The sequence below is a fragment of the Drosophila serrata genome, unplaced genomic scaffold, assembly GCF_035046125.1.
Source record: "Drosophila serrata isolate PLE 108 unplaced genomic scaffold, ASM3504612v1 contig_272, whole genome shotgun sequence".
Taxonomy (NCBI): Eukaryota; Metazoa; Arthropoda; class Insecta; order Diptera; family Drosophilidae; genus Drosophila; species Drosophila serrata.
The window spans coordinates 2,402,027-2,416,717 of NW_028257170.1; the positions used below are offsets into that span (position 1 = coordinate 2,402,027).

The 14,691-nt window shown below is 35.8% G+C and overlaps 1 protein-coding gene and 1 long non-coding RNA gene across 2 annotated transcripts in view; one reads left to right on the forward strand and one right to left on the reverse strand.

Moving 5' to 3' along the window:
• Window positions 1-11,371, reverse strand: part of LOC147643479 (uncharacterized) — a 47,125-nt gene extending 35,754 nt beyond the window's left edge. Inside the window, exon 1 of the long non-coding RNA XR_015271979.1 lies at window positions 11,232-11,371. This is a non-coding gene — a long non-coding RNA (uncharacterized LOC147643479). The remainder of the gene's footprint in view (window positions 1-11,231) is intronic.
• LOC110189120 (uncharacterized) overlaps window positions 1-14,691 on the forward strand; it is a 34,318-nt gene that overhangs the window by 17,569 nt on the left and 2,058 nt on the right. Inside the window, exons 3-6 of the mRNA XM_020959095.2 lie at window positions 12,433-12,551; window positions 12,612-12,749; window positions 13,080-13,686; window positions 13,754-14,688. Of these exons, the coding sequence (XP_020814754.2) occupies window positions 12,433-12,551; window positions 12,612-12,749; window positions 13,080-13,686; window positions 13,754-14,688 (1,799 nt within the window). The remainder of the gene's footprint in view (window positions 1-12,432; window positions 12,552-12,611; window positions 12,750-13,079; window positions 13,687-13,753; window positions 14,689-14,691) is intronic.

Here is a 14,691-nt window from a genome sequence, read left to right on the forward strand (position 1 = left end):
CTTTTCTTCCTGTGCAATTATGCAACAATTACCAAGCGACATCATCATCGAGTTACGGGGAGTGTTGCCTAATTGACGGAACGAAGGCAGAATGGAATTGTAAAAGCAAAGTTCACCCTGATGACATAATTGCTTTGAATTTGATTTGCCGGCAAAAAGGATTTCAATTAGCATTTAACCAGTAAAAGCTGTTAACACTAAATGATAAATCGCAAACTTTTTCTCCCTTTGCCAACCAACGCGCGGATAGCATTCAATTTTGGTATTTGGGTCAGAGGAAAAGAAGCTCTTGGAACTTGGAACTTTTTTATTAACAAGCCCGGAACTGAAACCGAAACTAAAATGATTGTTTTTTTTTTTTTGTTTGCACTTTTCTTTTGCTCGCTCTTAACAAACAAAAGTTTTTCCCCAAAAAAAAAAAAGTGGAAGTGAAAAGCAGTCAAAACTTTTTGCATTATCGCATGCTTTTTGTTGGCATTCGTTCTAGCCAGGTGCGAATGGCAACTGCAAACAAATGGCCAAAAGTAGGTGCTACGACCATGATGTAAACGTAATTATGTAACTTGTAATTTAATAGTTTCCGCCTGTTCTAATTAGTATTTTCTTAAGAATTGCAAATTGCTAATATTTTTACAAGCAATTTTCTGAAGTACAAATTACTAAAAATTTACAAATATATTCTACGGTTATAGATTATATAAGATATTGGCGTAATGTCTTACATAATTTAAAGTGGTTTTCTTTTGTAAGCAACAATTAGTTGTAAATTTATTTCCGATATTCCATGGGGGGTTTTTACTTAGAGTGTGTTTATGGGAACTCACAATTATTAAAATGTTATGAAATAATGTCAGGTGGTTTAGAAATCACTTAGTCTTATGACCTTTAAAAAAGGTTTCTAAAAGTAATGCAATGACATTTTTTTAGGTACCAAATAAAGTATAAATTCGGTTTTTTAACTACAATATAATTAGAAAATCCCATAATAATGAAAATTATAAGCTAATTGTAAGCGCATTTTTAGGGATTTAAATTTTTGTTAAATATTTTTATATGCTTAATTTATTTCTACAACTCTGGTTGGATTTTCTCCATATAATTTATTGTTTTTTTAAGGAATTATTACTGAAATAAAGTCAGGCAATAGTGTTTATTTACCTTTTTTCTAGATCTAATAGGTATTTTGGCATCTTCTCCTAATAAAAGAAATTTAATGGGTTTTATTTATTTATAATATTCCGATTAGAATTTCTACTTCGCATTAAATTAATGTAATAAGAATATATTTTAAATATTTCTTTGATCCAAAAGGTATTCCTATACATTTTTCCATTTAATTACCTTGATTTGTTAACTTCTTAATGCTAATAAAGGGTCACTAACATTAACCAAATTCCCTAAGAATAACCCAATTATAGCCAAACAACTTTCAAAAATAAACCTCCCATTGTAATAGTTGCCACATAGCGTTGATTATTTAATCGCCAAGCGGAGAGGAGAAGCAAAAAATGTACAAAAAAAAACACAAAAGTTATTACAAAATTGCAAAATCCTCTCTGTGGCAACCCAAAAAAAGAAACAAAAAACGAACAGAAGAAAAAAATTAAAAGCGAGACGAAAATTTGAGAGCATTTACAAATCACGATTTAATTTCCACACGGCAACAACAATGAAACGAAAAGCGTTGAAATTGGCAACAAACAAATGAGCAACAATGGGTTGCCCTCCCCCCCTCCCCCCTCTAGCTGAGAGGGGGCGGGGGAGGAGTGCGACTGAGACAGAGACTGAGCGTGAAAAAGACAAAAGACCGCAAACGACCACGACAAACATCGCAAGGGGGGAGGGAGGAGGAGAAGCTGAGTCAAATCTTGGGCCTCGAGCTTAACGTAACCAACAACAGTTGGCCGCTGGGGCAAACTTACATAACCCAAAAAAAAAAAAAATGAAATAAAAAAATACAACACAACAGGGCAAAAAAAAAAAAAATAAGAAAACGGAGCTCCACTTACCAAACAAACATAATAAAAGTGACGTCGTTGCCGTTGCTGCCGCGCATTTGACTTTGACATACTTTTCGACTTTTGCAGATGGTAACCAACATGGCCAAAAAGAGCGGCACAAGGCCCAAAGAGAGCAAGAGTTGTAATACAAGCCAAGCTTCATCACTCTTCCTTTCTCTTTGGCCTTTCTCTTGGGGGACTCTCCTTTAGTAGAAAAAAAAACTCAAAAAACTGTTGCTTGTGCGTTTAGCTCTTTTGGCCATCTTTCTCTCTCTTAACGGATTGCACAAGCTTTTGGCTCACGCAATGCTTAAGCGTCACCCCCTTGGCTCGGCTTACATGACTTTTAGTCATATTTTTGGCAGCTTTGCATAAAAAAAGCCGGTTTCGTTGGATGTTGGAATGGTTTTTTCTTTGTTTTTTTACTTATATATTTTTTTGCTCTGTCCGCTTATCGAACAGCGTTTAGGGGCTGATTGGCGACTCTAACTGATTACATAAGTGAAAAGCGGACCAAAATAGCCCAGTGGAAGGGGGAGAAGAGGAGAAGAGGGAGGGAATATATGTACGAAAATAGATCTGGAGAATCAAATGAAAAAGCACTTTGAGAAAATTTTGAGAAGTTTTCAAAGGGGTTCTAAAATTTTATTGCGTAACTTATCAGGTGAAAATTAAATCCTAAGACTTTAAGATCTTTTGAGAAGCTGTTAATCTCTTTAATTATCAATGAAATATATAAAAATATTAAACAGATATTATACATTATGTTATTTGGAAGATATAATATTCCAAAAATAATCATGTTTCTATATGAAAAACCTTTTAAATGTATTTAATTGTTGAAGGAGACTTGAGACTGGAGAATCCACATATAAGATAAACGATTTATTTAAGATTCGATATTTAAAAAGAAGAACAAAAGGTAGAAGTCTTAAAAAAAATTACATTTTGTATGTATGTAAAATACTAATAAGATTTCAAATTGCAAGGACTAATACTTTAAACTTTTTAAAAGTATCTGTTTCTAATGTTCACACTTCTTTTAAAAAGTATCTTTATCTTAGGTGCTCTAGAAACCACTAAGGTTCTTAAAACCCTTAGAAAGGTATCTTAAAATATGAAATGCAACTTTGTCAATTAAAAATTTGTTTCGTTTTAACGATCAATTTAAAATCCTTAAAAACCATAGTTATATCTATACCATTCTCATATGTTCCTCTACACATCAGATCTTTAAAACTCCATCAATTTAAGACTCTAAAAAAATAGGGAATAATATATATAGATTCATTAATTTCCCTCAAGTATTTTCTCCCAATTTTCGTCAGTACACTTGCTGCCACCCCTAAAAAATGATTTTTAAGTGGATTATTGGCGTACATCTGTCACCATGTCCCCACACCTCCCCATCAGCTACCTCATAATGCATTTTGATGGTTTTTATACCCTTGCAGGGTATTATAATTTCAGTCAGAAGTTTGCAACGCAGTGAAGGAGGCACCTCCGACTATATAAAGTATATATATTCTTGATCAGGATCAACAGCCGAGTCGATCTAGCCATGTCCGTCTGTCCGTCTGTCCGTCTGTCCTTCTGTCCGTCTGTCCGTCTGTCCGTCTGTCCGTCTGTCCGTCTGTCCGTTTCTACGCAAACTAGTCTCTCAGTTTTGAAGCTATCTGAATGAAACTTTGTAGTTAGCCTTCTATATACTCTCACTCGTATATATGTCGGAACGGGCCGGATCGGACGACTATATCCTATAGCTTCCATAGGAATGATCGGAAAATTTTTACAAAAAAAATTTTAACTTTTTCAGTTTTCAATAGAATTGGCTCAAATTTGAGATATAGCGATCTTACTATACTCTACAATTTTGTATAAAATTTTATGAAAATCGGACTACTATATCATATAGCTCCCATAGGAACGATCGAGAAATCAATACAATTAAATTTATAACTTTTTCAGTTTTCAGCTGATTTTCATCAAATTTGAGGTATAGCCATTTAATATAAGTCTTAAATTTTGTGGCAAATTTCATGAAAATCGGACGACTATAGGTTCTATACTACTATATAGGTTCCATACAAACGATCGTTTGATGTAGAGGAAAAATGCAAATCTGTGACTGTAAAATTGCAAATATAATATGTATAGGTGAATGAAATGAAAGCAGGTATTACTTCATTGTTTTTTAACACAAATATATATAATTAATATTGTATGGATTCCTATTCACAGAAGTTCTATCTGCAAGGGTATATAAACTTCGGCGTGCCGAAGTTAGCTTTCTTTCTTGTTGGTTTTTGGTTTCAACCTCATACCTTCCTCCCTCCCAGCTTTTCCTTTGCTTTGGGCTTAGTTGTTTGGTAGTTTTTCTTTTGGCTCTCAGGTGTATCGGGTCAGCAGCAGCAGAGGTTCTTTTTAGTTTGTTTTTTTCAGTCGACCTGCCCTTCTGTCTGGGAAATCAATTAACTGCGCGTCAGAGACGCGTGTGTGGCAACGGATGTGGGCAACATGACTGTGTGTGTGGATGGGGTTCCGGTTGTGGGTTGGGGAAAATGTGGAAATGTGCGTGGTTGGGGGGGGAAAAAAAGAGTGTCCAAACAGAACATTTATCAAGCGACATCGTTGGGAAGAAGACAACATATGGCGGCGAATGCTTTCCGAGTCAACATATGGCAGAGACTGGTTGGTAGAAAAGCCGGGAAAACAAGGGCCAGAAAATGGGGGAAAACGGGGGGTGTCGAGGGTGGAGACATTAGTGCACCAAATCCCCATAGTCTTATCACTTGTAAAGCCTTAAATTGTTGTATTAATTGTGTCCACATCAAAGGAGGAGTACCGCTTTTAAAGAACTGATAGTTTATAAAGCATTTTCTTCATGATTTTTATAGATTTTTTAATATTAAATATTACTTAGAAGTCCCACAAGAAGAACTTATAAGTAAGCATTTTAGAAAATGAAAGCCAACAAATAGTACAATTTAAAACTTCTAAATATTTAGTCGATGTTTATTTAAGTGTTTTATAATTATTATTTATAGACGACTTTTATGACAAAAATTACTCTCGTCTCTTTTGAAATAATTGAAAATAAGGTATCATTTCAAATTTATGAAAAAATTTGTATATATTTACTATTTTATAACCCCCAAACCCTCAGTAATAATAGTAAAAATCTCTAGCTTTATTTATTTCTTATATCAAACCAGTTACAACACTCTACCTAAGTTATATCTTTTGTTATAAAATAAATCATCTTCCTAAGTTCGCCTTGTCATAAAAGTAAATCCTCTCTTTGTGTGTTCTTTTCACCGCCTAAAAGTACATAATCAATGGAATTTATCATTTCTCTTTAAGTAACTATAAAACAGAGAACCAACTTATGGTGCTTCTACCAGCTTTTTGAAGTTGTCGGCCTTCCGTTTCGTTATTTTTATTTTTATATCATTTTTCTCGCCTTGGCGTTGCATAAGTTGCCTGACTTAACAGCGAATACAAGACAATCAACAGAACCCACAACAATAAAAAGGCCTTAAAAATAAATAAATATGTATATATAGTATATACAATACTTGTATATGGAAAAACTTCTTCTTTATATCTTACGACCCACATAATGGGAAACTTCCGCAGTTGTTTGGGGCCAGAATTCCTCCTCCTCCTCCTCCTCCTCCTCTCTCTTACCAGTTGACCTTCAGTTTGCTCAACTAGTTGTTGTTTTTTTTACTATTATTATTTTTGTTGTTGTTGCTCATTGAAGCGCTTGGCGTTTCAGTTTAAAAAATATTGTTTTTTGTGCGCCTCATGAAATCTGTGAATGCTTTGGCATTACAAGAAACAATACAACGGAACAACAAATATATATATGTATATATAACGTAATATTTTCCGAATCGCAGAATATTGAAGGAATGTTTTTTGTCTTGCCTCAATGAAATTTCGCATTTGATTTTATTTGCGTGTTGGCGAATTTGTACAGCATTTATTTTTTCGGGTTAAATCGGGTTTTTTGTTTTGCTCCAAATTGCCTGAAGGTTGCGCTTGGTTGAGCAAAAAACGAAAAATAAATACGTATAATACACAGCAAGGGGTTATATAAGACTTGAAAATGAAGTTCACTCATTCTCCCCGCTGTTTTACCTTGAATTATACATTTATTTTTAAAAGTGAAGTTTTATGCATAAAGGCGACAGTGAATTCAATCTTCTTTAGTTGCCAAATATGACGCATACGCCGTGTTGTACAAGTAAAACAAAAAATTTGCGTCGCAATTTGGATGAAATTTTCGGAGGGTTCAATCACCCTTGAATACATATTTATATATATAGCATATACCCTGCCTTATCCCTGAAATTTTCACTTCATTTTCAATCTTCACGACCTTTTAGCTTGTTTCTTGCGAAATAATCTTCATCATCATCTTCTCTTGGGAATATGCGTTGGCCTTGTCGCTGTCTGAACTTCGACATTTGCTGTATGCTGGGTTTCCTTTTTGTTTTTTCTGTACTTTTTTTTGGGGTTTTGTTTTTCCAAATTTATGCGACAACGCATAGCAATATTTCCCAGATGTAACCCGCGCAGCGACAGCCACAAAAGTCTTTACAGTCGGTTGATTTTCACCAACAAAAAGAGAACGAAAAACCAGAGGAAAACTGAAAAAAAGAGAATACAGACAACCAACTAGAAAATAAATTTCAGCAATATTTTGATGTTCTGGTTATCTACAAAGAGATTTTACAACTTCTATGCAATATTCTTTAAATAAACAAGTCAAAAGTTTAATAAAAAAACTAAAATATTTCCCACAAAGTATCCAAAAGGAGAAAGAGAGAAATAAAAAATGTGTATAATTTACACAACACTTGTGTGTCAGAAGGCCTCATAAAAATGCACCATTATAATAAAAATAAAAACTAATGTATTAAAACCATTCATTACTCACGACTTGCTGTCGCAAATTTAACGCTGAATTTGTTAAAGGCAGAATGCAAAATAATGCGACTGCACTTCCTGAAAGTGAATAATTATAATTATATTTATATTATATTCACAATTTCCGTCAACAGCATTTCAAATGGTGGCCAAGTGAGCATTCATTCATGAAGACAATTAAAAAAGGGGGATTTAGCCAAGGCAATGCTAGAGAGACAACTATTAATCTGTCTAGAAATTGTGAAATTTTCAACAAAATTTGATTCGAAACGAGGAAATCAAATCAAAACTGAGGGACTCTCTTCCTTTTGGGATTCATTTAACAAACAATTCTCTGGCACTTGAGTTCGCAGTGAATCAAAACCTTGTTGAAAGACAGAAAATGAAAATAAATGACAGGGCAACAAAGAACATAAGACACAGAACCGGCGGAAATCCTTCAAACGAAAGGAAGGAAATATTTCAACGTTCAACGAAGGATATTTCCTTTCATATTTCAATGAATTATGCGCGTTGAATTCTTTCCGCATTTAACTGCTGACATTTAATGCTGAAATTCTCTCGTATTTATTTATTTTCATTCAGAGCAGTAAGTTTACGAGGGTCGTAAACTTAACTCTGCACAATTAGCTTCATCTGCATAATGGTCATATTTTATGTACGCTAGAAGGGAGTCCTCTCTCTCTCCTTACATTTATCCCGCATCATAGACATCAAAAACGGTCAATTTCCCTACGGGTTTGCGTTGGATTCAACTTGGAGTGGGATGTATTCATGGTTGGGATTGGGGATTGGGGTGTCGCATAAAGTTTGCCATCTTTTTTTTTTTGCTCTACTCTCGTTTATGGCCGCTCATTTCCCGTCTCACTTGCCGCAGTTTTATGGGCATTCATTTAGTATTTAGGTCAGTTTTTGCCATCGTCTATTTTTCCTTTTACATAATAATTCAGTGGCTTTGACTGTGTGTGAGTGTGTGTTTGTGCCTCAGCAATCAAAGCAGCTCGGGACACGCGGCGTATACGCAATGTATTTATTTTTAGCAAATTGTTTAACGACTTTTAAGCACAATTTGAATGAGAGAGAAAGAGAATGGGAGGCAACAATAGCACATTCTTCATTCTTCATTAATTTGCTGCATTTGTATTTAAAACTAAATAAATCGCTTGATTCATCGTATTGAAATGCCCTTTGTCTTTATATCTTTCATGTGGTTTTTATGCGGAAATCAAAAATTCTTAGCTTTGCTGATTTTATTATGCAATCCATGCCAATGCCGTGTGTCAACCGCCAAAAAAGAAAATTTTCGCATCTCTTTTCTCAATATTCATTGCATTAAGTTTGTTGTTTTTTCGTTTTTGTGATGGGTATTTTGCAAACGATTTTTAATGTACGTGACGAAATCTGATTTTGAATGCCCACACACGCCAAAAACGACACTCGAAAGATGAATACAGAGAGAGAAAATTCATTAAAACCACTTTAGGATTAAGCATCAAAAGAAAAAGTTAAGGAAGAAAAATATAAATCAAATATTTGCAAGTAAAACCCTTTGATATACCAACCATTTCCCTATTTTCTACTTTATTTTCTTACCTAATTTCTGTGTTTTTCTGTTAATTTTCTCTCTGTGTACTGCCCAAAAAAAATATATATATACTGCAGACACATCTGAGCAAAGTCATATCTGAAGCCAAATGCAATTTATCAACAGTTGGGCTTAAATTGTCTGCAGCGTAACGGAAACTTGGCCCCGCGTGGAAGATGTTTTATATCTGTATCTACATATATATATATATATATATATATATATATACATATATATCTCACTCATCAGGGCAAGGGGGGCGGGGTCCAAAACAAACAAAAAGTGGGCGTTCGTAGAGCGTAAAATTCTCTAATAAGTGCAAATTGGTGCAAAAACAACAAAGGCAACGACAGTAGGTATCAGCGTTTGGTTTTGCATTTTTAATTGAATTCGAATTGGTTTTTTTTTTGTTATTTTTACTTGCGGTTGTAAGTGGCAGTACGTACAAGTATCTGATGGATATAGATACATTCGCACACACTCACAAATACTGTCACAGATCGAACGGGAAGTATGGCTGGTCACCGAGAACGTGGTGGCCGCCTTCAGGGTGATATAATGTAGAAATAAATATAATTAGTATGCAATGCATAGTACATATAGTTTATATAGCTCTGGAGACTCTGGGGTAACCGAGAGAACGTAGCATATTGCATAATGAACAGGGAAACCTCATTTGAAATGGGCGGAATAATATTGCAACAAAGTTGAGAAATGTATTATGTCGTATATTTTACTACTAGATATGTTTGAAATCTTTTTTAAAGCACTTGTGGATGATAATAAGCACTTAGAAGTCTAATTGAAATGTAGGAAAAACAAGGAAATGCATTTTTTCAATATTTGAAGGAGATGTAAGAGAAGAAACAATAAACAAATCTACTTTATGGATATATAAAAACTTATATAAAACTTATTAAACATTGTTTAATAGAGTTGAAGGACTGTTACGGTATTTTTGGCTTTGTTATAATAATTAAAAAACCTTGAAATACAAAAAAAAAAAAAAAATAGCATATAAGAATATATATTTTATATACCTAAAATACACATACTTTAGATATCGTTGGAGGTATAAGACAGCCAAAAGAGAAATCTCCAGCTATTATTTATTTCTGCCAACTATTTTTCACCCATTTCTTAGTCGCACTTTAAGATATCACCAATCCACTATAAAAAAGGAGAAACAAGTTAAAAAAAAGAAAACCCCTTATCATCTCAAAGAACGAAGACAGTTCCAAAGGCGTTTAAAGAATAAACAGTTAAATAACATTTTGTCTGTTATCAGTGTCGTTATGCTTTTGGCACCTCCACTCTCTCATTCACATAACGCGGGTTAGCCACAAATCCCTATACCATAGGCCTTTCTTATCTGGCAAACAAAGGCCCCCCCATATCAGTGGCATTTTATTTTCGGAACTAGAACTCGACACGCAAAACAATAACAAATCTAAATGTAGGCTATAGTCATAGCTAAGTAAACATGGAATATTGACAAGCGTTTTTACATAATCAAAGTTAGTAATTTGGTTGTAAACACAAATATATATATTGCTACTTAATTGGGAGTGATTGCTATAAACAACTAAATAAAAGCGAAAAGAATAATGAAGAAATATAGGAGAGATATGACGAAATAAATTTAAGAAGACAGTTGCATAATCAGTATTTAAAAGAGGGAGTAAAATATGACATGCGAGCTTGTTAAAAATGAAAATTATAAAATGAATTTAAAGGCAGAAGCCAGTGTGTATTAATATCTCGTGTAGATAAAATAAACAATAATAAGATGTTGGGAAATTTTGGAAAATAAATATAGCTAATAAAGCTTAAATATTACGTTACATTATGAACGTTCATTAAATAATTACCTTTCTTTGAAATCATAAAATAAGTTAAATTACCCTTAGTAAGAATTATTTAAGACACTTTTAAATAATAATTACAATCTTGCCTTATCTGGAAGATATTTGTAATAAAATATATACAAATTGTAATACATTTTAATTAAATTTTTCTTATTTGAACAAAGTTCACCAACACTTTACATAATAAACGTATATTAAACCCAATCTGATTATTATGGAAAAAATGTAAATTAATGCTAAAATGTAAATGAATATCTTTAAAAAAGAAAACCCAAAGTGATGAGCTCTTTTCTTTTGCACTGGACAGCCTGCTGATATGTTTTTATTTTACCTTTTTTTTGTCCATGTAATCATTTTTGCAACAATTTGTGTAACAATTGCAGCAACACCAATAACACCAACACCAACAGCAACAACAACAACTGAGCCAAGGCAATTACAACAACAACACTGTTATAGGGCCTTCGCACTCAATTTGTTGTTGTTGTCGCCTTTTTATGTTGCGTAATGTTAGGCTACATAATCGCGTTTTAACAGCAGCTGCGCGCGTCTTTTTAACATATTCACTGGCTCTTTGGCCTTAACAGGTTAAGAGTAAGGCTGCGTAAGAGATTGAAAGAGATTTTCTCTCTGTTCCTAACAGTGCTAACCCCTGTTAAATACTCTTAAGCTCTCTTAACATGTTGCAATATCGCATGTTGCTAGCTATCTTGGCAACATTGTCTACAAGTGGCCTACGTGACGTAGTGAGGGTTGTTCGCGACTTGCGGAGCAGGGGAAGGGGGTGGTGAAGGGAAGTGCATGACCTAGGCACTGCAATGACTTTCTGTTCTAACTTACCTTGATTTTTATTTCACTTTCACCCTGCATTTATCGATGGTCGAAGTTTATTCGCCGGTCGAGCATTAGTAAGCTATTTTTTTAGCACACACACTTTTCACTTTTCCATCACTTTTTTAATCACTTTGCTGGGAAGCTACCTGTTGAGGAAATCAAAAGAATGAGGGTTAATATTTAGCAATAAAAGAAATTAAATGAAAGTCAAAATAGGTCATAAAATAATTTAAACAAGCTGTATTTATAAAACATATTTAAATAAAACTTAATTTATACCTATTTATTTGGTTTGTTTTGGTTTATATTAATTATTAATTAAAAATACTGTTTGTTTAAATTATTTTGTGACTTATATTGTTAGTTTTCTTATCGTTAATTAGCTCTTTCAGTTATAATACTTATGAATCACTAAATTATAGGAAAAACCTCAGCTTTCCTATTAGTACGCATCGTAATATTTTTAACAACTAATTGGTTAGTTAATGTTTCTATCAAAGAATAAATAGATTTGTTGTTAAAGTTTCAGTAGAAAAATTATTTTTTTTAATTCCACGTATTTATCTATATTTACAATAATAGAAAAATGTTTCAAAAAATGTAGTTCATTTGAATAAATGTAAATTCTTGTCCCTAAATGGTTGCTTATTAACCAATCTGATCTTTTTTAAAGGTTTTGTATATAAAAATAATATTATATCATTTTTTCTAATCAATTATAAAAACAAAACCATAAAAATTGATTACATTTTCGTTAAAAAGGGAAATTGGCGCCACTGCTAACGATCTCAGCTGTCAAAATCTGTGTCCGTCAGTCCTCATTGACGGACAAATATTTAAAAGAAAAGTGTCAAAAAGGGGGAAAAGGCATGTAAAGAGCCTAATTGTCGAATATTCGCGCGTGCTGTACATTTCCCATCTATTTCCACATACATTTATATATGCTGTTTGCACGTCTAGATCGTTACATTTAATATATCTGTATTTGTATCTGTATCTTTGTATCTTTGCATCTGCAATATTGGCAGGCGTAATTGCTTTGGCCGCACGCCGAGCAATTTTCCATGTCTCCCCACTGAGTTTTAAGAATTTAATTGGCCAGAATCTGACATTTATGGGGGAATTCACTTGATTTAAATACTCTAATTAATTTTTACAATCATTTAGAATTTACTATAATTTTTGCTTTTCTTTTACAATTTTCCAGCGCCTGCAAATTTCAAAAGTCTCTGCCTGCGTGCTGAAGTCTTGCTCAAACTGAGCCACTATCAAAGTTCTCTGGCGGATATTGAGAATGCGCTGAGAACGCGCTGCACTTCGCCCAAGGTAAGGCTTTAATTTACAATAAATTTAATTATATATTATATAAAGTTATTTAATTTTCAGGCTCACTATTTGAGGGCTTTGGCCTTGAGCGGTTTGGGTCGACTGGAGGAGGCTTTGTACAACGGTTTTTTGGCCATTTGCCTTGATAAGAATACAAATCTCAGCAACTCGGAAATATTTCAACATGATCTCGCCAAGGTATAAACAAAAATATATGAAAATTTATTGCTAGTTCTAAGCAAACTTAATGCATTTTAAATCTGCTGCACTTTTGGTAGATTTTTGTAGTCTAGACATCGTTAAAAATATGTTCAAAGGAGAAAGCATTTGACTTTGTATACATAATACTTAAATACCAAACTAAGATAGGGAAATTTAAAATCCACTTACCAGAGTTTTCTTTTCCTTAATTTGTTATACATTTTAGCAAGGCATCTCCTGAAATTAATAAATATAATAAGATTATTAACCAAATATAAGTTTTTACTATATTAAACTCACACTTGCTTTCTGCTTTGCTTTCCCTAGATTCTCCAACGTCTCCTGGCCCAAATGCCCAAGACTCGATGCTCGGTCACCGCTGCAGCGCATCCTGGTGTCCAGCAGCAGCACCGTAGCTATGCCAGCTCACGGCAACCGTATCCTCTTTTGTGGGAGCAGGTGACGAGACGTAGGAAACAGCAGCACCACCACCATCATCATCACCTCCATCATCATCATCATCACGTCCATCTGGACGATGTGGAGGATGAGTTTGGTCATTACGATAACTACATAATGGCCGGCGATGATATGGAGGATGAGGTAGAAGTGGAGGTGGATGGCGGTGAGCCGGGTTCTCTGCATTTGGACGGTGACTTTCTGTTTCCCAGTGCTCTGGATTTTATGGATCACCATCGCCATCAGCGGCATGTCTTTGAGCAAAAGCAATTCGATTTGCAGCCACGTCGCCATGCAAACCGGAAGCACTGCAAGCGGAAATGGTCAGCGGCCATGGGACCACTAAGCGGTCGCGTTGCGGAGGAAGAGGAGAATGTGGATCAGACTGAGGTAGTTGGAGGAGGAAGCCAGCGGTGCAGCCGCCTATTCGCCGGTATCCTGGAACGCACGCAGCAAGAGCTGCAGCGACTGAGAAGTGAGTAAACTATAAATAAAAATGAGAATCTTTAACTAATGTACCTCTTCAATCTCTTCACTTACAGAACTAGATGGATCGGGTCCATCGCTGGCGGTGAGCGCAGTGGCCGGGCAACTGATCGATGCCAGTGACTTTGACTGCGTGGTGTGCTGCCGGACACTGTGGAAGCCGGTGGTTACCCCGTGCGGACACACGTACTGCCTGGTATGCTTGGATCGTTGCATGGATTACAACTCCCCGTGTCCATTGTGCATGTCACCACTTGTGGAATTCAATGTCAATGCCAGTGCCAGTGCCAGTGCCAGTCAGAATCAGAATCAGATCCACCTGCATCCGGGCTCATCCTCGCCAGTTCCTTTCGCGCTGGCCAAGCGGCCAGTGACGAAGTTCCTAGAAGCCGCAATGAAACGATTCATTCCAGACCACTACGAGGCGCGTTTCCGTCAGGAGATCGACCAGGAGCCCTCCGTTCCGGTATTCATCTGCACCACAGCCTTTCCGGCAGTGCCATGTCCACTGTTCGTGTGCGAACCCCGCTACCGGTTGATGGTGCGCCGAGCTGTGGAGTCTGGTGACAAGACCTTTGGCATTGTCCAGCCAAATAGCAGCAAATCGCGTTACTATGATGTGGGCACTATCCTTGACATCCGTGACTGTGTCCAGCTGGGCGATGGCTGCTCTATTCTCAGTACCATTGGCTGCAAGCGCTTCAAAATACTGGCACGCAACGAGAAGGATGGCTATGAGACGGCCAAAGTGGAGTACATCTGCGACGAGCCCATTGCCGAGGAGCAGGTGAAAATCCTGGCTGGAATGCAGGGAGTGGTTTTGGCCAAGGCCAGCGGCTGGTTCGAGAGCCTCAGTACGGAGCAAAAACACGAGATCCTGCAGAGCTATGGCCAGATGCCGCCACTGGAGCCTAATTGGGAACTGATTAGCGATGGGCCGGCGTGGGCCTGGTGGGTCATTGCCCTGCTGCCTCTATCTCAGCAACTAAAGGTG